Source organism: Passer domesticus, chromosome 3, assembly GCF_036417665.1.
Source record: "Passer domesticus isolate bPasDom1 chromosome 3, bPasDom1.hap1, whole genome shotgun sequence".
Taxonomy (NCBI): Eukaryota; Metazoa; Chordata; class Aves; order Passeriformes; family Passeridae; genus Passer; species Passer domesticus.
The window spans coordinates 116063638-116091231 of NC_087476.1; the positions used below are offsets into that span (position 1 = coordinate 116063638).

At 40.9% G+C, this 27594-nt stretch overlaps 1 protein-coding gene and 1 long non-coding RNA gene across 3 annotated transcripts in view; one reads left to right on the forward strand and one right to left on the reverse strand.

Moving 5' to 3' along the window:
* LOC135297648 (uncharacterized) overlaps positions 1-646 on the reverse strand; it is a 32359-nt gene extending 31713 nt beyond the window's left edge. The window contains exon 1 of the long non-coding RNA XR_010359573.1: positions 509-646. This is a non-coding gene — a long non-coding RNA (uncharacterized LOC135297648). The remainder of the gene's footprint in view (positions 1-508) is intronic.
* WDR26 (WD repeat domain 26) lies at positions 113-27594 on the forward strand. 2 transcript variants are annotated; one of them, XM_064415391.1, is made up of 14 exons: positions 113-964; positions 2470-2569; positions 2686-2742; positions 9169-9305; positions 9873-9970; positions 10778-10934; positions 15447-15585; positions 19041-19181; positions 20475-20594; positions 21308-21453; positions 21942-22020; positions 22602-22731; positions 25321-25506; positions 26866-27594. In XM_064415391.1, the coding sequence occupies exons 1-14, from the start codon at positions 606-608 to the stop codon at positions 26889-26891; spliced, it is 1875 nt and encodes a 624-aa protein (XP_064271461.1). In that variant the 5' UTR covers positions 113-605; the 3' UTR covers positions 26892-27594. The 2 variants fall into 2 exon arrangements, with proteins under 2 accessions (XP_064271461.1, XP_064271462.1); XM_064415392.1 differs by lacking the exon at positions 113-964 and adding an exon at positions 1935-1960.

Consider the following 27594-nt stretch of genomic DNA (forward strand, 5'->3'; position numbering starts at 1 on the left):
GGCCGCCCCGCCGCCGCCCCCCGGCAGCCGTGGGGCCGTGCCCACCGCGGCCCCGGGCGGCGGAAGTGTGTGTAGGGGGCAGTGCAGGAATTTCCTGTGACGTCCCGGCCCGGACTCCATTAGGTGCAGCTGGGCTGAGAGGAGACAAACCCGGCGGGCAGCGAGCGGAGCGGGCCGGGCGCCTGGGGCTGCCGGGCGGGGGCTCAGGGCAGCGGCGGCCGCCATCGCCAGAGGGAGCCCCGAGCGGGCGGCGGCGCTGCCTCCGGGACCCCCGGCGGGCGCAGGGCCCCGCTCCGCCTCCCCTCGCCCCCGCCGCCTCCCCCTCCTCGCCCCCCCGGCTTCCCACCACGGCCGCTCTCGGCGAGGAAACTCTGGCCTCCGCTTCCTCCTCCTCCGACTCGGACACCGGCGGAGCCTCCCCGCCCCCGCGGAAGAAAGCCCGGGCCTCCCCGGCGGCGGCGGAGGGAGCAGGAGAGCCCGGGGCTTCCGCGGGCAGAGCAGGCCTCACCTCGTCCCAGTCCCCCTCGGTGCCCGCCGGGCTCGCCCCCGCCGCCGCCCCGCTCAGAGGCAGCAGCAGCAGCAGCGGCGGCATCGCCAGCAGCGCCATGCAGGCCAACGGGGCGGGAGGGGGCCAGCAGCAGCAGCAGCCGCCGCCGCAGGGCCCGGAGCTGGGCTGCCTGGGCGCCCAGAACGGCGAGGCCTCGGCGGGCACGGCCGCCGGTGACCAGCTGGCCCACGCCAACGGGCTGCTGCCCTCGGCCAACAGCGGCGGCCCCGGCGGCGGCAGCCCCGGCGGGCTCGGCGTCAACAACGGGGTGCCCGCCGCCGGGGGGCCCGGCCCGGCCGCCGCCGAACTGGGGGGCGGCGGCGGCGGCAGCGCCCTGAAGAAGAAGAAGCGGCTCTCGCAGTCCGACGAGGACGTGATCCGGCTGATCGGGCAGCACCTCCACGGGCTGGGGCTCAAGTAAGTGGCCGCGGTGGGCGAGGGGCAGCGCGGCCGGGGCGGGGGACAGGCTCCTTCCTTGCTTGGTTTCCTGCGGCGCCCTGAGCGGAGGGTCCCCCCGGGGCCGGGCAGCCCCGCCGGCCGCGGGGAGGGTCCGGGCCCCGTGGAGGATGGGCAGCCCGGAGCGGGGAGGAGGGGAGAGGAAGGGAGCCCCGGCGGGGAGGGGGGGGTTGGTGGCCAGAACTGCCCCGTCGCAGCCCGGTGGTCTCCGGCCGGGGGAGAGCAGTGCCCGGCTGCGGGGCAGAGCGGTGGGGCAGGCCCGCTCCCGGAAAAATGGAGCCGGAGCTGTGTTTTGCGAGCCCGTGCCGGTGTTGTCTAGCGAAGGGGCAGGACAGGAGGTTCCCTAGACAGGGATGGCAATATGGAAGTCGAGCTGCACACCGATAAGGGTAGATCAATACGAATGTGTTAGTGGGGGAGAAGTTATCTGGTAAACATAATGGAGCCCGCAGCTGGGCGTGGGGGGGCGGCTTTTCGCAGATGAGCTCCAAGATTTGGCTTGTCAGCTCGGAGGAAGCGACACAAAGTAAACTGCCGCTTAAGCAGGCCGATTGGTTTCGCTCTGGAAACCTTTGGCCCTCTAAACGGTGAAGGCCTCTCTAGATTTGTGCTGGACACGTGTTTTTGCTAATAATCTTACTTGTAAACAAGAAATGAGAATGTTGGCCCTTCCTTAAAGTCGGAATAGAGAAAATAATTTCCCCGTAGAATAGGGGAAGTCTTAAGTGTTTAATCATAGTGCTTTGTGAGTAAAGCTGAAGCTAGCCAGTATGTCATCATTTTGGAAGGAGGGTAGAGAAGTCCTGCGAAGTGCTCATGTAGCCACAAAAGAAGTCTTCAAAACACTGCAGAATGGGTCAGCTATAAAGAACATATTCCATAAAATAAATTGCCTCTGACACAAGAGGCAAGTTTACAGCAGCAGACAACTCGTGACTATTCATAGATGACACCACAGTAAATAAGCTATTTTTAGTATAAAAGGGGGAGGGCTACAGGTTCCTGAGTTTGTTTATTTTTTTTTAAGGAGGCAGTCCTTTAAGAAGTGATGAAGAAGAAAAAATTAGGCCTGTGCCAGATGTTGTAGCTCTCCTTGTTCTTTTAGGGGGGAGGTAGGGAGGGGGCAGGGGATGGCAGCCAGTAGCCAACAGCTTTTTAGACTGTGTCTTCCTTCATGAAGTTTATCTTCTGTGCAGGGCTGGCTGTTTGTGGTGGCTGGTAAGTCACATACTTTATGGTACTTCAGCAAAGCTTTCAAGCTCCTTGACAACTTGCCTTAGGTAGAGGTAGCTTTTTACATGTCTCAGGCCACTGAGATCACCTTCTTGAACAAGCATCTGAATCTGCTCATCATATTCTTGTTTTATTAAAGTTACTTTAAAGTACGGTAAACTGTTATCATGGCAGGCGGTGTATTTGTGAGGGTGAAACTGGTCGGGTTTTTTTACACTGTATCTCTCCTGCAGCCAGACTGTTGATCTCCTCATGCAAGAGTCAGGATGTCGTTTAGAACATCCTTCAGCTACCAAATTCCGCAATCATGTCATGGAAGGAGAATGGGATAAGGTAACGTAGGGCTTATAGGACTGTATTAACCACTGTTGAAATTTATAGTATCTATGAGAGAATTCAAAATTCATCCTCCTTATATACTTTTTTTTCTCTTATGCCGATTTCTGCAGGCTGAGAACGACCTGAATGAACTTAAGGCCTTAGTGCATTCTCCGCATGCAATTGTGGTAAGAGGCACACTTGAACTCTTTCAGAGCTCTGTAGTTGGACTAATTGTAGTGGTGTAATCTTTCGCTATGGAGTTGGTTGTCCATAGTTCTTGTTTTCTCTTTTTTGTTTACTTTAAGCTGCTTGCATGCTATCTCAAACGTCATACTAATCTGGACTTTTTTTCATTCTGTTGTAGAATGTGAGATAGGCAGCCCAAAAGTATTGAGGCTAAGATTTGGTGTACTGAATGTTAAAACTCTATTAAACGTACCTAACTGATAAAATATAAATCCTGTCACAGTCCTAAAATAGGTCAGTTTCTGTAGAAACTGCCTATGTTGAATACTAATTTCAACCTTGAAATACTTCTCACAATCTCTGTGTTTATAGGAGTTAGGTCTTCTTGAGGGAAGAGAAGTTTAGAAATAAAATGCACTAATAATAATGTGGAGTTGGCATTGTTGTAGCACATTACAAGAATATAGAGGCTGCTATAGACCATGAACAATACTGTTGCTTTTCCAGATGGCTTTTAAAGAGCAAATGCATTTGTATTGCTGTTTGGGATTTTATTTAGAGCTTTTTCTCTTTGGGTGGCTTTAAAAAAAAAAAAAAAAGATAAACCTAGAAATAGAAGGTTGGTGGATCCTGTGACTTGACACTACAATACGTGTTGTTATGATTTCAGTTGCTTTGAGTAAAGTGTTTCTTGTTTTGATTTTTGGATCTCAAGATATAAATCATCGCTTGGCTCTTCAAAGAGCTTGTTCTCTTGTGTGTGAACGTTTATTTTAATGAGATGAAGTTACAACAGCTATGGTCACTTAGGAAGCAAACAGTATCAAGGCTTTTTGAAGTGTCTGTGACTGTAAACAATGAGGAATCAGCTGATGGCTGCTTAGTTCCACTTCTAGCTGATTCATTTGTTGTCAAGACAATTTCCTGTCTGGTGGGGGAGGGAGAGAGAGAGAGAACAGGAAATGAAGTAGGAAAAACAGATGTTTAACAAAACATCAGCGGGTACTTGACAGAAGTTTACATTTGGTTCTATTACTTTGGTCAAAGCTTAGCACCTCTTAATTAGACCGGCCAGTAGTTCACTTTCTCTTTTGTCAAAGACCTGAAGGAGGGGAGAATATTGCATGCAGCCTGAAACTATGGAACTGATATATTGGAATATGAATGGTCATTTGAAACAAATTGTCATGTTTTTGACTTCTGAAGTTACAAAGTTTGTCTGTAGTATTCAAATGTTTTGCATATTAGTGAGTCAAGAGATATAATTGAGTTCTCAACACTGTACTCTTTGGAGACCTCAAGTTGAGAAAAAATAATGTTTTTCTTCTGTTGTTCTGAAGGGCTCCAAGAGCATTCTCTAATATTGATATATCTTAAGTGATTCCGTAAAGCTTGGTGCAGTAAACACATTGGTTTAGGCTGAACTTTACCTGAACCAATATTAACTGTTTTCTTTTTAAAGTTGATCTTCTTTATATTAACTTGATATAATTTAAAACAGATAACAGTTTTGAATATCTTACGTGTGCAAGACAGCGTTATTTGCGAGGATAAGTTGAGCTTGTGTGCATGGAGTCTCCTCCTCCCTCCCTGTCCAGCTTTTGTGCACATGGTTGAGGTTCTGGGTGGGTATTAGTGCTGGGAAGGTAGAGAAAGATCATTACAGGTAAGGAGGGATGCTTTATGCTCTGTAGGTATTCCCCACTGCACTAAAGTCAGAGCTAATGAAGGTGATAAATGTCTTGATCAGGAAAAGTCCAAACAAGGTGCTGCTGCAGGTAGCTCTTTAAAAATAGAAAATTGGATTTTGAGTTTCCTGACTTGTGACTCACGCTATGTGACTAGATGTTTTAAAAATGTGTGCATACAAGAAGAATGGGTACCTAAAAATTTAGATGACACAGAGAGTATTTAACTAAGTAGGGTGTGTGTTTTGTGGTTTGTTTTTGGTTTGTGGTTTGGGTGGGTTTGTTTTTTTTTTTTTTCTTACAGTTAATATGACCTGGACAAAATAACCAGGATACACAGTTGCTTTTGAAATGTCTGGTCAGTGAAGGGAGGTGCATATGTATTAAAAAAATCTTACTTGTGTTTAATTTCCTGATTTCTGCAAAATGCTTTTAGTTCTACTGGTGAAAACACTAAATATGAAGTGGCTGATGTTAATTTTTAAAGCTCTGATGCAGTGTGTTGATATGGGGGGAGGAGGGTGTGGCAGGACACAGGACAGTTTGCTATTTCTATTTCTGTTAACACATCTGAGTGCTGTACAGTATGTGATTAGTCATGTTTACTTTTCCAGCATATAAGATACAGCTGTCTTAGAAAATCTGTAGGAAAACTTTATAATTGAATCAAGCATGATGTTTTTTCTTCAGTAACAGTTAGAAAACATCAACTTCAAGCCAGCCTGAGGTTTTGGTTGCTTTGGGGCTACTCAGGCATGTGATGGCATCTGTCTTGGGTACTCAATTGCACCTAGGAAGAAACTTTGGGATTATTCCTCTACAGTTATCCAGAAAATACCTTCAGATTGTTCTCTTTACTTATTCCAGAGGTATACAGCCTGCAGCAGGCAATACAATCTCAAAAGTGAGTTAAATATTATCATTTGAGTAAAGTGCTCCACCTGCCTGCATGGTGTCCCTCTTGCTACCAGCATTAAGGGCAGCTCCCTACTGGAGTTAATTACTCCCTGTGTGGTAGGACTTGGTATGGTTGAAGCCTCATTAAATTCCTTGCTGCATTCTGCAGAGCACAATGTTTTCTGCCCTTTACATATCAGGGCATTTAAGTTTTGGATTTTTTTTTAAGTGCTTTCATCAGTGTTGTGTAAAACTATCAGGATAAAAGACTATAGGGTAGAGAGAACTGAGGTCTTAATTCTGCAGACTGTAAGCAGATAGCTGCTGTCTTGAGGTTGTTTTGAAAATCTACTGATAATTTCACCATGTATTTTAGTTACCTATTTAATTTCAAAGAGCAGTTCTTTCAGTAATGTTTACTTATTTTGGACTCCTAGTACATTAATAAAACTGTTGTGGAGCGTGTTAAGTTAGGCAGGTTGAAAATAACACCAAAATCTAGACATAAACTTATTTATTTTGCATTTTGTTCATTAAACTTGTGAAGATTCACTGCTGGTTACAGTTACTGATCAGAATGACCCAATTTCTTGCCTGTGGCAGTATGTTTGTCCTGTTCCTTTCACAGCTTTGGTTGCTGAGGTTTTCACCTTTGGGTAGGTAGTGATGGTGAGTTATGGTACATGCCAGACTTCATAGGATTTAGGATTCTGGAAGGGGTTTTCCTACTATCAGTTAGGACAGAGAAGGAGTACAGTACTAAGCATTCATGTTAGTAATCCAAGGCTGTAGTTTAAAGGAAGAAAAATGCTAATAGTTCATACATTGAAACAAACAAAAAACCTTTTAAATCTGTTAACTCTTAGTTTTGCCCCGGGGTAATCAGAGTTCAATTTACACTTAAATAATAGCTCATAGAAACAACAAAGTAATGCACTTTACCCTCATCCTTTCTGTAGAGGTGAAAGACAGGATGAGGTATAATAACTGAACAAAACCAGCCAGACTGCAGTGCTGACACTTGGATTGGGCTTTTCCAGGGGTCCATCAGGGTGAGGAATCTTGGCTATAAACTAAGCGAGGTGGTGTCTGAATTTGAAATTGTTCAGCAGTCATGAGTGTAATGATGTTGAATTTCCTTTGCAAACACTGAGATGATAACAAATCCCAGGCACTTGTGTTACTTTGGTATGGTTTTCATTATGGTCATTTTTATTTCCCTTCTTTGTAAGGCAGCTAAAAAACATGGAGAAAGAATAAGCTACTGAATCAGTGGAGTTTGTGCTTTTGCTTTACAGTTGTCAATATTTTAAACAGTTCTCATTCCTACTAGAAGAGCTTGTTTGGGCTTTAAAAGAGATGATGTACCCAAAATGGTCTTGGATTTTGTAGAAGGTGGTGTTGGAAGAAATTAGAAGTCCTATTAGGAGGATGTAAAGTAGTTGAGAGACATTTATTTGCCAGCAAAGTCACTAATTGCACAAAAATGAGACAGTGAGTGTCCCAATGTTAAAAAATGACCTGCAATGTAATATTACTGGAGTGTGACTCTTGCCTTAAGGAAATTCATGCCATTGTTTGAGTATGCTGTAGGGCAAGTTTTGGAGCAGTTATCAAAATAGCTTAGTAATTCAATTTAATTTCCCCATCAAGACTTTAGTCCCTGCCCTCTGCTGTCGATAAGTTACTATTTCAAGTTGCTTATCTCTTATTCTAATTCTCCATTATGGGAACACTAGATTGCTGCATGAAATGTATAATACTTTGTTTTTCTGGGGACCTTTATATTCCTAATGTGCCTAAGTCACACATGGCCTCTTTTTTTTAAGCCATACTTTGTAGCCTAGAACTGAAATTACACCTCTTTGGCAACAGCATTCTGAGTGGTAGTATTTCTGTAATGCTTTCATGGAATTGCTGGGACTGATGTTATAAAACCCATATTATAGGGTTTTTCTGCTCTTCTTACTTTTTCCTCTAACAAAATGAAAGTAATGTTCCAAGTCCTGAAAGTAAGGAGAGTGAGAAGGTAGGTTATCACATTTAATGGAAATATGATATAAATTAAGTATTCCACACAATGGATGGAGAAGGAAGGTAGGGAGGGATTACAGTTTTTATTACAGATAAATATCAGTCTGTTTTTGATCTGGTGGTGATCATCAGTGTGAGGTGACCAAAAGCAGTGAAATATAGTGTGTGTCTGCTACCTGGGCATTTCCATGTATTCTGGAGAGCATGTGCACAGCTGGTGGAGGAAGTTCTTATCCCTCCTGCTGCTGCTATATAAGCAAACAGCGTGGGGTCTGCTGGCCTGCTGCATGGAGCCAACCACTGGGCTTGTAAATAATTGGGATATCTTTCATTTGGTTTTTCACATGTCAGAACATCGAAAAAAGTTGTCTCACCTGGAAGAACTGTACAGTAATGGTGTAATAATTCCAAATTCAAATAAACTAAAGAGCTGGATTGGGAGTGCAATACAGGTTTGCCTGTCAGATACAGGACAGCAGAGCACTACAGACAAGTTTGAACATAAATCATCTTTACTGTGTCATGTTTTATGCTTCACAGAGCTGTGTGGTAAGTTAATAGCACTGTATGTGGAAACTTCCTTCTTTTGAAGAACTGAGTGTCTCTGGAAATGAAAATGGTTTATGTTTTAACTTTGAATTTAACATCTAGTGAGCCTTAAACTTTCATGTGAGCTTTAATAGGACAGGAACATCTTACACTTCCCAATTATCCCTCTACTTAAGGAGGCTGGCACTGTGTTGGAAACTAAGTAAACATTGACCAAATATGAGCATGAAAATAGTGAGGTGCCTGAGGTCTGGTGAAAGCAAAGGAAACTGGTAATTGAGCTGGTGGTGTATTCATTAGGAAAGCAAATGTAGTTTGCTACACTTTATCTCCAGTCTGTGTCTTCCCAGTTTGTCTAAGCATGAACATTTTCCTCATTTTTCCTCTTCAACCTGGTGAGTTTTGTGGACTAAACCTGTCATTTCTGGTAGCAGTAAAGAATGTGTACAAACACAAGATACTTGATTTCATTCAGAAACAGCCAAACTGTGTTTGTACTAAATTACTATTAAAAATTTTGATATAGTAAATTAATGCCTAATTTTTTATTTTTTTACCCACAGATATTTTTAGGTAGCAGGCTTGATTATTTTTTTGTTTAAAAAACTGTAAAAGTGAAAGGAGCACTATGAAATAACAGTGCTTAATTCAGAGTGTTGAAGTGACTTCTAAATATACGAAATTGTTTTTTTCGGTAATCCTGAAAACAACACTCAAGGAAAACAAGTAAACATGGCACTACAAAAAACCCCAAAACCTCAGGCAGTGTCAGCTTGTTACTGTTATATGTTATGCAGCTATGCAAACAATCCATGTCAACACCTCTGTAAGCAGCGTGAGAACTTGATGAGTTTTCCTTTTGTGTTCTGTGCTGTTGTGCAGTCTGAAATATGTGAATAGCTGATTTGGGGCCCTTTCCTTGGTAGAATCTTTCACTGGAAAACCTGAGTAATGCAGGGTTTGAAGGATGATGACTAAAGAGAGAGCAGGTGAAAGTGGGAACAGTTGCAAGGGAGATCTGAGGAATGAGATAGGAACTACTCGGAGCCCCATCAGGCAGGGAAGAAATTCATGGATAGCTTAATTGCTGCAATGTTGTTGAAAAGCCAACAAAAGAAATTGAGTAATGAAACATTACTTAGAGCTGTCTTTCTGAAGGGCATAGTAGAATGGTTTCTACTGTTCTGTTTAGGCTCAAACGTTTTCTGAAACTTCAGTCAACCTTTTTCCCCTGACTGCTGCTTTCTGTCATGTCAGAGGATGAAGTTTTTGCTGCTGCAGCAGAAGTACCTGGAATACCTGGAGGATGGCAAGGTCCTGGAGGCACTTCAGGTTCTACGCTGTGAACTGACGCCTCTGAAATATAACACAGAACGCATTCATGTCCTCAGTGGGTAAGTGTTTGGACTTTGAGAGCTCTTGCAGAGAAGTTTTTTAAGGAACTCTGTAGGTTTTGATAGCTGATATTGTGAAGACTCAAGCTGTATTAAAGCTACTGTCCTGGTGGATAATAAGCTGTACTGAGATGTGATAAAATGCTGAGTAAAGAATGCTGTTCAGTAGACAGTATTTTGTTTCAGATGCTTGAAAACAGCCTGGTGATGGATTTACTTTAATACTACTAGAACCCAAATTAATTCATATGTAGATATGTATGGTTATCTGATCTTGAGAATTATTAGCCAGTTACCTTAAATTTGAGTATAATCTAGTTTGTTCTTAGATGAAAATAAGACATTTCTACCATGCTAAAATTGCTTGTGTTTTGTTTTCTTTTTGTATGGGCAGTTTGCAGACATTTGTTCAGAAGATGTGTGTTTATGTGAAATAGTTCCCTGCCTTTTTCCCTGTTTGTCTCAAGCTTGTTCATTAAAAATGTTATGATCTGTAGCATACTTAGAAGTGAAAAGAATGATTCCAAAAAGACCTGGTCTGTTGGTGTATGTGCCCTTTTGAAACAGGTACCTGATGTGTAGCCATGCAGAAGACTTGCGTGCAAAAGCAGAGTGGGAAGGGAAAGGAACAGCTTCCAGATCTAAACTTTTGGACAAACTCCAGAGTAAGATTTTTAGATGTTTAGAATTTCTTCTCATCTCTGTTAAATCCAGTATAACTTACACATCCCAGGGAATTGACTGTGTTTGCTGGTTGTTTGGTTTTTTGTATTTCTTGGTTCACGGGGATACCTTTAGGTGTCTTTACCCTTTGGTCTTCTGTACTTAACCTTTTGCTGTCTCTGATAAACTGTTTGTAATAAATACTGTTACTTCTTAGCTCTGCTGCATGCAGTAGTGATATAACTTGGTGATTAAATGTGTGGTTTAGGGGAGGTGTGTGTGTTATAAATGAGTCCACAGTGAGTGGTGGAAACCACATGTGGCCTATAACCAGTAGTGATACTGGTGCTGGTTGATAGTGGTTTCATACTTTGCTCTGAATTATGGTTTCTCCTCTCTCTTGTGGCTGTTATAATACTCTGGACCAAAGTTATAAAACCCATGGTATTCTTTATTTTCATAGTGCTGCTAGAGAATTCCTTAAAGGAACCCAGCTGATGGTGTTGTTATGCAACATTATAGATAATGTAAAATACTGAGTTTTGAGTTAGCTTGTGTAAATGGTGCTTGTTGGCCAGGACAATGCACTCTACAACAACAAATACCTTACATACAGCTCTGCTTCCCAGGAGTTCATGCTTTAATTCCAGGTGTATAGCTGTACATTCAAATTCAGCAAGCTGTGTGCTATTATTTACTAAGGTCTCTTCCGAAACCACTCAAATCAAACTATGCTCTTACTTATAACTTGCTTTTGATAAGCCTCTTTTCCTTCATCTGTTTGTTTTCTCTCCCTAACTCCTCTGAAGCCTACCTGCCCCCATCAGTGATGCTTCCTCCGCGGCGTTTACAGAACCTGCTGCGCCAGGCTGTGGAACTCCAACGGGACCGGTGCCTATATCACAACACCAAACTAGACAGCAACCTAGATTCTGTCTCGCTGCTAATAGATCACGTTTGTAGTAGGTAAGAAACCTTCCTGACTTCTGAAATGGGCTGTCTTTTCAAATAATCTGCTTGTCAGAAAGGTGAAGACTGTTCAGAGCTGGTTTAACAGGATTTTAGTGGGAAAAAGCAGTTCTCACTAAATGAGGAGTGGGGAGTAAAGAAGGTGTGTACAAGAAATTTTGGTAGCGGGATGTGGGGTAATGGGATCAGACTGAAGCTTAAAAATTTTAATCAGGTTGGTGTAAAAAGAAGATACTGCTATGCTAATCCATAGCCATTTGTTTCTAGTCATTTTGGGCAGCCAGTCTGTTCATCAACATGGGATTCCTGTTTTTTTTCACTGGAGATTCTGTGTGCTTACCCAGACTGTCTTTAAGGTTACTGGAGTGTAGAAAGCCTGCTCAAGCATGCTCCTATGAACTCAACTTTCAGCTGTAATTTTAAGAGTGGACACAGGTGCTTTCAGACACTAAGGTTAAGACAGAGGAGGAATGTGCAGTAGATTTTTCTGAGTTACATAATATATAACATGAGCAATAAAAGGAACTATTTTCTCAGATTTGTAGTAAGGTAGTAAGAATTGTCTCTTATACCTTTGTATTGGCTCTTTAGACTGTCTGGGTAACTTTTTTTTGGTGACACAATGGACAAAATGGAGGCTGCTTCTGAACCTTCAAAATACTCTTAATAGACATGAAACAGGAAGATGTTTGTTTTTAACAAATGGCTGACTTGAGCAGTTTTTCCTCATCCAGCAAAACTTGGCTAAGGACCTAAAACTCAGTGTGGCTTTTATGGAAAACTGCTGTGCTGTGCATGGTGGATTAAGGGAATAAGGGCTGTATGGGATATCCTTATATATTTGTCCATGGAACAGGCTAACACTTGGGCTTTCAGGGGAATTATTTTCAGTTAAGTTTGGCTCATCTGAGGAAGTTAATTAAGAACTGATAAAATTGCTTACAGAAATTTTCTGAACTCAACTGCTTTGACTTGTATTCTTGGGTTACTTGGAATCAGTTTTTAAAGATGCAGACTTCCATAGTACTTCACTGTAGCCATCTTAAGGTTTGAAAATTGCTGTCTTTGGCACTTTATATATTTAAGTAGTCTTCTAGCTTACAGTTTTGCTGCATTGCATTGTTTCAGCAGTTGTATATGTGTGCACAGACATTTGAATGTTGCCCATTTTAAGAGCTATTGGAAATTATCATGTACTGGTATTGTGGCTTCCTTCCTTCAGAAGTGAGTCTTAAAATCAGACTGCCTAGAAGAGATTTAACCTTTAAGCAAGGCCATGAGTAATATTGGCTGTTGTGCAACAGGTTTGATATTACTAATCAAATCCCAAGGAGCATTCCAGATCACTGTGAAGAGCTTGATTTACTCAAGCCAGGCTACAGAGGGCCAGACAGAAAAGATACTGTATGCAACAATCTATTTGCTGATGTAAAAGTTTGGCCATAGTTTGGGTTTTTGTTTTGTTGGTTCCTTTTTTTTTTGGCTAAAGTAGTACTTCCTAATCTTGCATATTTGCTGTGTATATACATACCTAGATACTCATGGCTACTGTAATTAAAAAAACCCCAACATGAACCCCAACCAAAAAAAGGACCCAAAAATCCACTTGAAAAGAGAGGCTTCCATTCTGTCCTTATCCTGTTGTAGCTGCCTCTGGCAGGGGTCTGGCTCCAGTTTGTGGTGTGCTGTGCATGCTGCCATGCTTGGGCATAGTCAGGCGAGTTGGACAGTGGAAGCCAAATTTTGATGAAGGTGACAGAAGTAACAATAGTCTAAAAGCTTAGACAGTTGGAGTCCTGTGCTGCTTAATTGATGGAACACTGATAAGTTTCTCCTTTTTAGTTGGAGCTAATCCCTTTTGGACTTGTGGCAATATTTTGGTTAAGCATGCTTGAATTGCACTAATGGGCAAAATGATTTTTAACTACAAAACTCACTTGATAAGAGTAGGAGATATGAGTGAGGTACTGCTGGGAGTGAAAAGAGAAGAATTTCATGTTATTGTGCCAGAGGTTTTGATAGTAGGCAATTGATGCTCTTGGGGATGATGGTTTCTGGTTTTGAGAACCTTCAGCCTAGTTGGGTGTGTTGGGTTTTTGTTCATTTGCTTTTTTTTTTTTTTTGTTTTCTTTGTTGAGGAATAAATTGTTCATTGTATGTACAGGGAATAAAAAGGTAGCTATTTAATGTTTTATTCTGTGATTTTGAACTTGTGAAAATACAACATCAGTAAACTTTATTAGCTCCTTTATCCCAGTAAGTGACATAATTCAGGTGTTTTGTGCTGAACAGAACAAATTGTAATGAAACACTTCAAAAAAGATGAAGGCAAACCTTTGAGCTTCAGTAATATCTAATTACCAAAACCAGAAGCTGTTAAGACAACTGGTTCTGGTTTCTTGTTTCAAGACTGCTGCTATTTCCTTCTGCAGCCAGGTTATTGAATGTGGCTTTGCTGTCTGTGAAATCAAACTTGCTGAGTTCTGTTTCACTAGACCTTTTGTGGGAGCACTTTGGTCCAACTGGGTTGTGAGCAGCATAAATCAGTATTGGGATGTGTCTGCAGCAGCCCTAATAACTGTGTCACCCCTTTTAGGAACTGAAGGTATCTTACTATGAAAACAGTGGGCTCCAGCATTAACCTACTTGCTTTTCATGTCTACAAAACCCTGGCTGCTTTTCTTAAGTTTTAAGATGGAAGGGCTATTGTTCCATAGAGTATTATTTTGAAATGAAATGTGCTGAAAAGATTTTCCTGGGACACAGCGTGCCCCTTGTACTTCGTGTGAATTCTGGATGCAGCCTCACCTAGGGCAAGTTGCTGCTCAGAGCAAAAACATTAATTTATAACAGTATGGCTAAAATAATAATGGAACACTGCTCCTGTAGGTGCGCATCTCTGTGTAAGGGCTTGGCTGCTTCCCTCTAGACTTCAAGGGAAACAAAGTCTTCTTTCATGGGTGGGGCTTTTTTTACCTTGAGTTCAGTGTTCTTCCAGGGGCAGCCAGGCAGTTCCTGGTCAGCTGAAAGCAGGGGCAGAACACACTTGTGTTTCTCTATAAACAAGTATAGACATGTCCAAGGAAGCCACACATACATATATATGTACATTTTATCCTTTTCTACCATAAGACTGGAGATGAGACTGTATGGTTGTTCAATGCTGCTTGATAGTCTTGAAGTACAGACTAGGAAATCTCTTCTAATAGAAGAAAATGCACTGAGAGGGTACAGACACTATGTGAAGCAGAAATTTTTCTAGCTTCAGGGGAAAAAAATTTTTAGGTGTCTGTCAGCCTGGCTGCTACCAAACTGTACTTTTGTAAACATTAATGTGAAGGAAGTAAGTTTTCTGCTTAAATTAATTGGGGAGAGGGGTTGTTCGGTGGGTGGATTGTGATGTGTTTTTGTTGTTTTTTGATTGGTTTATTTGAGCCAGTTTATCTGCCATGATGAATACAACTGTACATTCAAGGGCACCATCATTCCCTTAGCATCACTGTGTCCCATTGGAGTTGTGTTGCACTGGGTTCTGTAGAAACTCAGCCTAAAACTAAACCATTTCAACATCTCTGCAGTTGAAGAAAATGGTCCATGGTTATAGATTATCTTTTAGTGCATCTGTACAATGAACTTGTACCTCTTGCAGTATTATTTCAAAATAAAGACATCTGCTGTAAAAGCCTACATTTATTTTATCTTAGCTCTGAAATTCTTATTTGAGAGCTTGTAGGTAAAATTTAAATCTTGTCTCCAGTTCTCACCTAATTAATAATTTGACTGTTAGCTTTTCTTTGTGTGTAACTAGAATATGAAGTATTGGCTCTAGAGGAATGTTTGGGTCTTCTGTAGTAGTTTATCATGTATTATTTTGTTTGATAAACTCAGCATTTTATGAAATATTTTAGATTTGTGAGAGAGAACTGTTCAAGCTGAAAGCTCAGTGGTATCTTGCTAGTTATGCTTAGATATTGTATGTGGTACACTGCAAAGGTGAAAAATGACAAAGGCAAAGAAACATCTAGTTTATTGCAAGGTCACATTCAGGAAAAGGAAGTTCTATGTAAGAATCATTTCTTAGCAAGATACAGCTGAGTTAGACACCTACAAAAACCTCATGAGTAAAAACATTGCACCTATTGTTCAAAGAGACCTATACTACAGGATTTTCTGTACAGTAGAAGATGATACTGTGATGAACTGTTACACTCCTGATGAGGTCAGTTTAATTCCAAGTTACATGAAAGAATAACAAATTATGTAGGTGAAATAAGAACAGTTCTATGTTCTTATGGTTAATTATGATGACTTAATGGTGTGAGCTTGTTGCCAGATAAGACACTTCATTCTGTACTTACTTGAAGCAGCTGTTAGTAGAGGGGTTTTCTAAGTTGTCTGGCCTTGCACTTCAATAAGGTTTTTGTTTAACTGTTTTTTTTTAATAGCTTGACTTAAAACAATCTTACTACTTTCTTATTAATCTGTGACTGCATCCCTTTGTTTTCCCAGGAAACAGTTCCCATGCTATACCCAGCAGATCCTAACGGAGCACTGTAATGAAGTGTGGTTCTGTAAATTCTCCAACGACGGCACTAAATTAGCAACAGGATCTAAGGACACAACTGTTATTATATGGCAGGTTGATCCAGTAAGTGTGAAAATGTGAATGAGCTTGTCTTGCCCTTTCCTTTCAGCTTTCTCCTGCTAGGATGGTGTGATTTTTGTAGGACAGGCTGACATGTACTGTAGCCCTGTTACATCCTGTTCCCTGGGATGTAAGTCTGGTAAATCTTGTAGCAGTAGGATATTTCTTACATATTTCCTACATATATCTATTGGTACTTAAATAAAGAGGTTGATTGATGAGTCTAAGCCTGTTTTGACTTGTAGAAGTCATTATGAAAGTGTGTCCATATATTTCATAATAATTGAAATTGAACATACACACACAGCATTTGAAGTTGCTAATGCTTGTGAAACTCTATCAGAAATAAGATCCTGCTGCAGGCTGGTATGTGAGGTGGAAAATGAAAGGTTTCTGCAGTTCCATACTGGTATTTGGTGGGGTTTGAATCTGAGTTTCTTTTCTTTCACTTCCGCTTAGGAAGCCATATAATCTAAGTCCTTTATCCTGTTAAAATCATGGAAGGACTTTAAACTCCTGTTCCATGTGCATAAATTTTATGTAGCCCCAGAACTAACAGCAGGCACCATGGCTTTCTCAGGCATAAGACTGCTGTGGTTTGTGTCTTACTGGGGCCAGTGTGCTCTGGGCCAGGAGCTGCGTAGCAGCAAAGCTGACTCCTGTTATTTAGTTTGGAAATTATCTGTGTTTTGTTTGTTGGTTTTGTTTCTGTCTTGTAATTTTTTTTAACAGAGTAATTTAGGTGAATTAAGGATCAAACATTTTTTCTGTTAACTTGTCAGTTGACTGTAAGTGCACACCTTCCTTTTATATTGATGGGTTTTAATACCAAACATCTTGATTAGTACATCTTAAAGTGATTTGTTAGCTAATAGCTGCTTACTAAGACCACATAAATGTTTTGTGAGTGTTTAGACTAAGCCTTTTGACCAAGTTGCTAAAGAATAAAAATATCTAAAAAATAGTTAGTGGGAAAGTGGTTTTGTAGAGTTTTATTGGTTTGTCTCCTTTTCTGAGTGCTTTAAGAAAAATTGCAATGCTTTCAAGCAGGTGGATACTTAAATAGCATTAGGCCACATCAAGTGATTCACTTTCATATTTGCCAGAACATGCTTCTCACATTTCCTGGAGCAGTTGACAAGGTCTTTTGACCCATAAATTTAATCTGATTTGCAAGGCTTTAGGTATACAAAATTATTCTAATTTGTTTGCATAAACTACATGGAAACAAACATCCAGCAATGTCTGGGCAAGTGGTGGGAGAGCAGTGTTTTAAATGAACAGTGTTTGATTTTTCCACACACACATCACATGTGTGAGTCCTTCATTTCTCCCTTTCTTCATTGCCCCTCTTGAAATGTAAGGACACTGCTCCAATGTCTTTTCTTACTGTCATACCTTGAATTTCTTACTCTTTTGTAAGACCCAGCCACATCTAGACTGCCTTAACCTGTGCGTCTGTTGTCGTTTCCGTGTGCTAATTTCAAAGCTCTAAGGAAGGCTCGGCAGCATTAAATGGTGTCTGAGTTGACTAGGTTTGTGTGGGATGCATTATTTGACTGTCAGGAAGTGTGGAAGAATCTCTGTGGAGCACAAAGGATGAGCACACCGTGCATCACCTTGTCTAACATGCATCTTCTTTGTTAAGAGTTCTTCCTTAACGGGCTCCTTAAAAAAATCCCTTCTGCGTTTTCTGAAAACTGTTGACAGGTTTTTGGTGTTTCAGCCAAGGAGCTCAGCTACTGCAGAATTGAGCTGATGCCTGAATAGTTGCTTGTCATACACAACAAAAATTTGGGAAGCTGTATGTAAGGGATAGAAGTGCTGATATTTCTTTTGGTGGTGGGTGGGAGGCAGGTTGACTGCATTTGGGGATGTTTGCCTGAAATACCACTGACTGCTGTTTTAGAGCAGCTTTATGGTATTTGGAGGGAAGTAAAGCAGTATGGAAGATAGTAACAGCCACAGAGTGCTATCATTAGAAGAGGAATATCTTATGTATCTTGTTCGTCATGAGTTTCAAATATGCTGAAGTGACAAGCTTTTTTAATCCTATTGTAAAAAAAAAAAGTGTCTGTTCCAGACAAGCTCCAGGATGAGATGATGTCAGACATGACTCAGTTTCCTTGAAAATCACTTTAGCTATAGACACAGCGGTGTCTAATGCAGTCTGGGAATAATTATTAGAATGGAAAAGGGGTCTTGAGGAGATCCATTCATTTGCCCCTCTTTCTCTGCACTCTGAAGATTATTCTTAGCTTACTTTGTTTTGAGGAATTTTCTTTTTCTAGCTAGCAGAACCCCCAGTGCTGCAGGCTGGCTAAGAGTCACCAAATCCCTCACTGCTGATCCCAGGAAACAATCCTGTGTGTCACTCTTCCTCTGGTCTTTCTCTTCAGAATCAAGAAGTGCTCTGTTGATTAATACTGAAAAAAAGAGAGAAGGGACAATTAGAGAAATCAAGCTAGATTTTCAAATTAGTCACGCTTTTTGAAAAAGAGGTGGAGATATTAGCATCTGCCATGCATAGAAAAAAACGGGGGAGGGTGGGTAGAGGAAGGACAATTTGATTGCCCTTTCCAAGAGGCTTCAAAATAATTATTGTCAGTGTTTTAACAAGCTCTGTTCTGCTTATGTATATGCTGTTACCAAGAATCAGTGCTAATACTGTACTGAAGCATGTTTCTGTATTTAGGAAGCCAGTGTGTGGTTGTTTCACAGTATCTAGCTGTACTGTTTATTTTTACAAGCTTCTTGAAAAGTCAAGTTCCTCTGACGAGGCAGCAGTAAAACAGTTGTAATATAGAGATGATACAAGATGCTGCATGTGCCAAGTATGCTTCATTCACTAAATCTGGCAGAATGCTGTAGGCACTGCTTCTGAAATAAGAACACCTCTCAAGGAAGATTTTAAAAATATCTTTCTGTATATCTCCTTCTTTGAGCAGCACACACAAGATACATGCAAGTTTATAAAAATCTTGGCACTTCAAGGTTTTCCCTTGTCAGCAGCTGTGAAGGTTTTGGTTCTCTGTTTAACCAGAACAGGTTTCCAACATGTCTTTACTTTTAAGAAAGTGACTTAATTCTATAAAATACAGATGATAGTACTTTCATATTCCAGTAGATGTAGAAAAACTTGACGCTACAGCAATCTTCTGTACTAAGGAAAATCTACAGAAATCTTAATTACTTTCTGTACTAAGTACAGAAATCTTCTGTTCTTCTGTACTGTAATATGAAACTTTGTACACAGTGGTATTTCTTGAGTTTTATGTTCAGAATCACAGAACATTGGAACAAAAGTACCTATGAGTGTTCTTGTTTTGAAGGTTGAAGTTAGGAGCTTTCATTTGCTGGCCCTGTAAACTGTCAAACCTCTCATGCTGTAGATGGATGCTGTGGAAGTGTGAAATGTGGTGGGAGTTGATTTGTCTCAAGAACCTCTCTTGTTCCAGGACACTCACCAGCTAAAACTACTTAAGACGTTAGAAGGTCACGCGTACGGAGTCTCCTACATTGCCTGGAGTCCAGATGACAACTACCTTGTTGCCTGTGGCCCAGATGATTGTTCTGAGCTTTGGCTCTGGAATGTACAAGTAAGTGGTGGCTAAGAGTGAAAAAGAAAACTTTGTGCTCAGCCTGCTGCTTTTGTTTCAATGTCTGAATACTGCAGGTGTGAAAGAAGGAATCGCTGCAGACTTGTGCCAGGGTGGGAGTGTAAAGAAGAGATGCTGATCTCACTGTCCTCCTCTCAATCAGAAAAAATAATTATGGCAGCCTGCTAATGCTCTTTGCACTTTGGACAGAACTGAAATTGGAGTTTAAGTGTCTGGGATTGTGAAGCAATTCTTGTGTGTGTGGTTGCTATAATTTCTGAGAGGGGATGGCATAAATGTATAGGATGTCAGAGAACTCCTGAAGAGAAGGACTGCAAATGAATCAAGAGAAGCAGAAGGCAGAAGTATCATTGAAGGGAAGCAGTTGCTCATTGATGATTTTAACAAGTAGGAAAAGTTAAAGATGCAAACTGTTCTGCTTCATGTGACCCTCCCAGTGATGTCAGTGAAAGAGGCTTCAATTTATGATTTCAGAACTTCATTTTTCCGTCAGGCACTTGGGCATTTTGCCATTCCCTCCATGGATTTGAAAATTACTTTCTGCTGTTGAATTTTATGGTCACTTGAGTTGATATAAAAGCCTCCCTTGCCTTGGTTGAGAGCTGTGTAGACTTCCTTGTGCTGTCTTGGGCTCTGAACTGGTGTAGTTTTCTAAAACAAAAACGTTCCCTTTCTTCACCCTTGGAACACTTTTCTTCTGTTTAATTGACTAAATTGGCTCAGTGAGGAGCACTGCTGACAATGCCACTCATTGGTGTTCTGTCTTGTGAAACGGTGGCTTTATACGCTGGGCATGAAAGCTGAATTTTGGCATGGAGAGCTTCAGCTCAAGGAGGAAAACATTCTAACTGCTGTGATATTCCTAACTTGTTACTGAAATACATTTTGTTACCTCTTTTCTTCTAGTCTCTCCCTGCCTCCTTTCTTTCAGTGTTTTGGTTTTTTTTCATTTGGTAGTGCTTGTCACTCTCTTGGCTTGTTCATGTGATTTCCTTTCATTCCACTCAAAATCTTGTAGTTGTCTGACATACCAACTATTCCATCTCTCTTGATTTGAGAGACAAAAGGAATTGTCCTAAATCAAGTGCAGATTCACTGGATACGCTAAAGTATTCTTGCTTTTTCATTACATTATTCATAAATATGTGTTCCTTTTTAATAAACCTGTTGAAATATATGCACCTGCAAACTATTCATGTCAGATAAAATTACCAGTGCCCTTTTGGGAAAGGGTTCTGGTATAAGGGCCTGCTGCCTTTGCTTATTTTCCAGACAGGGGAGCTGAGGACAAAGATGAGCCAGTCTCATGAAGACAGTTTAACAAGTGTGGCCTGGAATCCTGATGGGAAGCGTTTTGTAACGGGAGGGCAGCGTGGGCAGTTCTATCAGTGTGTAAGTTCTCTGCATCTGTCCCTTTGAAAGCAAAGCAAGAAATTAAAAGCTTGGTCCATGCTTTTTTTGGGTTTTGTATATGTGTACTCTAAAGCTTCTGATCCTTTGCAATTCAAAGAAGCAATACATTAATGCAGATATTTCCGCAGCACTTCTGTACAGAGCAGTTTGAAGGGTTTGAGTGTCTTTGACCTTCCTCAAGGAGGATTTGTGATTGGTATTTTTTTTCTTAGGTGCTTCAGAAAAAAACACTAATAAAAAGCAGTACCTTTGTCCACAAGTGTTTTTATTCCACAGAATTTTGACTACATCTTTCTTAGTTTTTGCATGCTGTCTTTGCTTAGTGAAAATAGACGTGAAACCCTCATTACTTGACTAATGCTGATCTGGGGTGGTGGTCCACCCACAGTTTCAGCATATTCTTGATTATTTTCTCAACTGGTTCCCAGAATGATAATGTAGTATGCAGACCTCACTGTGAGTCAGCTCAGTGATGGGGTGCAGGTGGCATGAGAGAGTGACAGAAGGGATTCTCTGCTCTCCTTGGTTAAGACAACCAACTCCTAATTCATTAAGTCCTACCTTGTAAAGGGTAAAATTGCTTTCTGTAGCAATTGTCTGAAGAAAAGGGGAAAAACTTATTTGTGTCACAGCTCCTCAAAAACCTGAGACTAATGGTTGAATGTTTGTTGTTTTTTTTTCCTTCTGCTCAGGATTTAGATGGTAACCTCCTTGACTCCTGGGAAGGGGTGAGAGTACAATGCCTTTGGTGCTTGAGTGATGGGAAAACTGTTCTAGCGTCGGACACACACCAGCGAATTCGGGGTTATAACTTCGAGGATCTCACAGACAGGAACATGTAACTGCCTCTTTGTTTGTTCTCAATGCCTGCTTCTTAGTGGCAGAGCAGAATTGAGGAAGGGTGTGGGGGACAGGATGGCAAACGAGTTGTTAAATGTTCTCAATATTAAAGGATGGGACAAGAATTAGTAAGCAGCATTAGATCAAGTATTAAAAATAACTTCCTAAGCACCGGAGTAGGTTTCTGGTGGATGTTTTGGCATTTCTGTTATCATGAGTACTTGTAGTCCTCTCAATTCCTGACATAATTTAGTAGATTCTGCCTTGAATTTGGGAGTTGAGATCCAAAGTCCCTTTTGGTCTTGGTGTTTGGCCTAACTATAAACAAGTATTGCAGACCTGGCTTATACTGGTTTATAGAGTCATACCTTAATTTCAGATTTGGAACTGTTTTTCCCTGATCATACTGCAGAGACAAGACATGCCTGTTGTCTTGGTGTTGCATCATTATCTGCTTATCTTGACTCTCCTGTGTTACTATTTCAGAGTACAAGAGGATCACCCTATTATGTCGTTTACTATTTCAAAAAATGGCCGTTTAGCTTTGTTAAATGTAGCAACTCAGGTGAGTTGGGGATGTTGAAAGGAAATGGAAATAAATCTGCTTATAAATCAACTGTTACCTGTTTTTAAATATTTAGATGTGAGTTGGAATGTTTGATATTAACTAGTTGTATATTGTGTAATATAAAGGCCTTAATATTCATGAATACAACATGGAATTAATTCTCTGACAAGAAGGCAGTGCTATTCTTGAGACCTGTTTTTTTTTTTTTTTTTACTGATTTATAGTCAAGAGTTTAATATTGGGAAATATGTACTATTAAATGCTGTTGTCTGGCTGTTGCATTGAGAAGCCAGGTATAGCAGAACTATTGCACTTCACATGTCTGGGGGCACAGATTATATTTATCTGTTTCTGCTTTTGAAACCTTGGGTAAAAATGAAGCTTTCAGAGTGGAAGGGACCTACAGTGAAATTTTAGTTTAGTAATTTGATACATCTTTGCTCTTTTCACCCACTAGCAGTACCAAAGTTGGCTCTAAAATAGTGCACTTCCATGTCTAATTTTTTTTAATTGTTCAGAAGAATGCCATTAATAATACTTAACGATAAAGTAACATTCTTTAAATTTCTTATTTCCAGGGAGTTCACTTATGGGACTTACAAGACAGAGTTTTAGTGAGAAAGTATCAAGGTGTTACACAAGGATTTTACACAATTCACTCGTGTTTTGGAGGTCATAATGAAGATTTCATTGCGAGTGGCAGTGAAGGTAACACCATTCTCCTTTGTGCAGAAAACTGGAACACTGTATCCTTCCTATACCTTCATCTTATAGATGACAGTTGCTAATAACAACATTATAAAAGCAAACCAACTGGCTCATGAAATAAATTTGAGGCGTGCTGAGATTGTGGCATACTTCAAGAAGTAATTGTGGGCTGGCAGACAGAATCTTCTGAGAGGATGGCAGAGGTAGAACGCATTAATGACTCCTTTGTGTTCCTCCTCTACAGCAAAAGCATCTGCACAGTTTTAATTAGAAGTGGGTGGGGTGTTCTTGAGGATTTTTTTTTTTTTGTGGTGTGATATTTAGACTTCTGGTTTGAATGAAATGTACTTCTGGGGAATAACAGCTTCATTTGCCTGTTGAAGATACAGGTGTGGTGAGGTTATTTTAATTTCCATAGAATCATTTTAATTACAGACAGACTAGCCTCAAATTAGGCAGTTGTTGACGTAGTCTGGTAGAGTTTCTTGGTGAGTAAAGGCTTTGAAGTATGTTTTTATACAGCTGTCTGTGGCAAGAGTAGAAATTTGTTAAAAGCTTAGGTGTTGAATTGGTTTGGTTTTGTCACTGGTGTAGTGCCATCATCTGCCATGGAGGTCAGGTAAAATTCAAGCTTATGCAAGGCTAAGAATTACACTTGTAATATGTAAACAAATTACTGTGAGTACTGTGTAACTCACAGTTCTTAGGAAACAAGGTTGGCCAAGGCATTTCCTACTCTGTTTTTGGAAAATATGAAAGATATCTAAAATAAAATGAAGTTTCACTCTCTGACTATATCCAGTGGAATATGACTGAAGGACAGCACCTCCAGTCCTCCAATCCAGTGTGAACCTTTTTCTGTGGCTGGACAAGCTTCTTTGTTTCCTGAAAGTTCAGGATTTAGCCATAACTGTGTGCAGATGTAGCTACTGTAGTGTACCAGTCGTTTTTGTCCCCCAGTTTATTGACTTTGTTTAAAAACCACTGTAGTTGAAACCAGTGGTAAGGAACTGATGGTTTCTTGGATTTGAAGCTGTTGCCTTTGTGCAAATGTGGCTACTGAGACTATTTTTAAAAAACAAGCAAACAGTAATAACAGGTTACATCCTCATAGCTGGCTTTAAAAATTGGTTGATCACGTTGTCATAACCTCTTAAAACATCGTGTCAGGTTAGGTAGGGGTTTTCCTGGTAATTGCATCCATAGGAAGAAAATAGAGGCCTCTGTCTCAGAGGGGAATTGACTGCTGCCCTAAAGTAGTTATCTTCTTTCCAGACCCAAGTACTGGTTTGTCTTTAGGCTTTGGTTACCTGACAGAGCAGAGGCTTGTGTGTCTAGTGTGTGAATTTTGTTGGTGAATGGCATGGATGTAGAGTCCCCTTGAAATCCTAAGTGGAATGGGAGCCCAGCCAGAACATTTGCATCAGCACAAGCACATGTGAATGTGGTACCTCAAATGAGCTGTTCAGCACAGGACAAGGGAGTTACCATGCAGGAAAAGCCATGAGGCTTTTCTGGCAGGAAGGTCAGAGAGCAAGTTTGTTTTATAAAGGGCAGGGAGGAGGAATAGAGGAAGATTGGTTTGTTTGCTGAGCCTTCAGTGGCATCTATGTGAAAGCCTTTAAAATAGATCAAAATACTTTAATTTGATTGCTAGACCCCAATACTGGGCTTTTGTGTAATACTAGCAATACATACATGTCCAGTTTATGTAACTCTGTTTGGAATGTTCCACAGACAATCCTAGACAGGTAAACCCACAGACTTGTTACAGGCTGCTGGTCTACACCTGGGAAAACCCCCCTCCTTCTCCCCACTCCCCAATTATTCTTAAATAAGGTTGGTTATAAAGAATGACTCTTCTCTAAACAGTGCAGCAGAATGTCTAACCAGTTCCCTATTCTATTTCTAGCATGTTGCTAGAAGTAATTAAAAGCTTCCCATCACAAAATAGGATATGCAGGCTTTATTTGCATTTACTTCAATATGTACAAATTGGTATTTTTAAATACCACACAGTAATTGGTTGTCAAAGATAGTAATAGCTCACAGTTTGAGCCATTAAGCTTTAGCCCTCCCTCGCTTGCTCTGTTTGCACTTTCTCTGGAGTGTTACAGGTTTTTGGTATTAACATGTTTTTCATAAACTACAGAGCTGTGATCTTATCTGGTACTCATCAACAGGAGGTGGTTATAATTATTCTTAGTACTCATGACTTTATAATGCATTTACTAATTTGCAAATACAATTCTTTGAGAGGGAGAAAAAAAATCTGCAAGTCTTCCTTTGGAATAAGATTACAACTCCATACCTGTAATTAAAGAGCAGTTTAGTTTCTCTTTTTACCCTTGTATTGACTTATTTGCATTACAGTCAAACAGTTTTTCTTCAAACACCGAGTGTAGTAGACTGGCAGGTGTTAATGGAAGAGCTTTGCCCGCATCCTTTTGATCGCTTTTAAAACAAAAATTTTGTTAGTGCTGTTGAGTTTTACCGAGAGCAGGTGTGAAAGCTCTGTCCCCACGGGTGTGTGTGTGTGTGCAGAGCAGGGCTGCTCAGGCTGCTCTCCCTTCCCTGTGTTTGGTGCAGATCACAAAGTGTACATCTGGCACAAGCGCAGCGAGCTGCCCATCGCGGAGCTGACGGGGCACACGCGCACGGTGAACTGCGTGAGCTGGAACCCGCAGCTCCCGGCCATGATGGCCAGCGCCTCCGACGACGGCACCGTCAGGATATGGGGACCAGCGCCTTTCGTAGACAACCAGGATATTGAAGGTAACAAAAAGGCCCTGCTCAGAAATTAGTCACTGCTTTGGTTTGGTTTTTTTCTCGTGTGCGACTGGTGGTTTCTATCTGAGGCACTCATTTTGTGGAATAAAAAAGACACAATCGGTGTTTTCAATATTATTCTGACTGTGGTGTCACTAAGAGCCTAGGATTATATTAATTTATTTATGCAGACTCCATGAAAACCTGGCTTTCAGTGCTTAGATTTAGTAATGTACAATGCTATTAAAATTTAAGCAGTGCATTCTAACCACACTGCAAATTGAATAATGGTATTGGTTACAAAAGAAATTTCTAATGTCTAGAAAGAGTGTAAAGTTTTACCCTAAAGAGCCTGTACAAAATTTTATCTTTACTAACCATCAGTAACCACATGTGTCCAGGGGAGATGGAGAAAATGCTCATTTTTTTGCTGCCAAAATGCACCCAGGTGTTCCCAGCCCTTCTTGCCTCCCCCAGATTGTTTAGGAGATGACTGGTGGGGACTTCTGTCATTATGTATTCAGCCTTGCAGTAAGAATTTACAGGAGACATTAAAATGATATATAGTATATCCTCTTGCCACAGGACCTCATGGATGTGACACCAAGGGGAACCTGGGCAAAGTAATCAAAGAGAAATCCATTAAGGGCTGGTAGATAAGTTAACACCTCTAGTTCAGAATGTCCCTTAGGTAAAAATGGCTGAAGTTGGAAGGATGTTAGGAGGAAGAATTACCTCTTCTCCATGCTCCAGTGCTTTGATACATGTGCTTCTAGTCTTGGATTAGGTGGACCAGCCTGGCTAATCTGTAAGACCTGGAATGCCCCCATAAAGAGTCAGAGCCTGTCCTCCAGCTGGTTTTACTCATGGCTTTGTTGTTTGGTTTTCTCCAGTGAGCTGCTTGCTCACTCTTTCTTAGTTCCTCCAGAAAATGAACCAGTAAGTGCCATCAAAACCAAACCAACCACAAATGGATTTCTCACAGCAGTGCTTTCACAAGAGGTGTAGGTGCACACAGTAATACCTAACCACTTAGGAATCCTAAATGGGTGACAAGACAGCTCTGTCATTAGCACACTCCCTATGAACTTGTATGTCAATGTGTCTTCTTGGACCAGATGCTTTTTGAGTACCCACACCTAACATACTAAAATAATGTCAAGATTGTTATGAATAATTTTATCTAAAATAAATAATTTTAAGCATGGAATTTAGCTACAGTGTAAGATCCATTAACTAGTGCATGTTCAGTTAAAATTATGTAAATACACTGTATTAATTACCTTCTGATAGAAATATGAACTGTTGCTAAGATCTTCAAGCTGTGATTTCTTTCTCTCTCTCTATGTTTTTGTTTTTGCTCAGAGGAATGCAGTAGCATGGATAGTTGATGGCGAATTTGGAGCAGACGACTTCAGTTTAACTTAATTAGTCGTATTTTAAATGGCTTGGGATTTGGTGCAAACAAACATGATTGATAGCTGGACAGACATGCTCGTCATGAAAAAGAACCATTTCTGAAGCCCGGTTGGGGCCAAACATTTACCACCTTTGCTTCATAGTAACCAGTCGAGATGAAGCACGTCTTTAGAACTTTGTTGGACACCGTGTTGAAATTACCCCCCCATCGGTTGTGAAGAACTGTGCTACATTCAGGCTAACCATTGAACTCAGTATATATATTTTTCCCTCCTGCCTTTTTGTCTGGCAGGCTACTGTTCTTGTTGCTCTTCTGTGTAATGAAGTTTAAATGCTTGTTTGGAACACTTTATTTAACAGTTTAGAAGGCTTGATAGAAAGAGTGCTTTAGTCTGAAGAGTATACATTGGATAGGAAAGTATTTCCTTCTCTTGTTTCTCAAGTCTCTCTCCGCCTTACTTAGCTTGAGATCTTTGCAGCTTGGTTCATGGATTCTAGCCTTGCCCGTTGCGCAGTATATCTATCAATTGAGAGGATAAACCAATGAACTATGTCAAAAGCACTCTCAGTATCACATTTGACAAAAAGTTTTGTACTTTTCACATAGCTCGTTGCCCTGCAAAGGGGTTAACAGCACAATTTTTTAAAAATAAATTATTTATAGGATTAAAATGA

Coding starts and splice junctions, on each gene's coding strand:
- WDR26 (XM_064415391.1), top strand. CDS start 606: ATGCAGGCCAACGGGGCGGGAGGGGGCCAGCAGCAGCAGCAGCCGCCG. Junction 15,586..19,040: donor TTATATGGCAGGTTGATCCA/GTAAGTGTGAAA, acceptor CTCTTGTTCCAG/GACACTCACCAGCTAAAACT. Junction 20,595..21,307: donor GTGGGCAGTTCTATCAGTGT/GTAAGTTCTCTG, acceptor CCTTCTGCTCAG/GATTTAGATGGTAACCTCCT.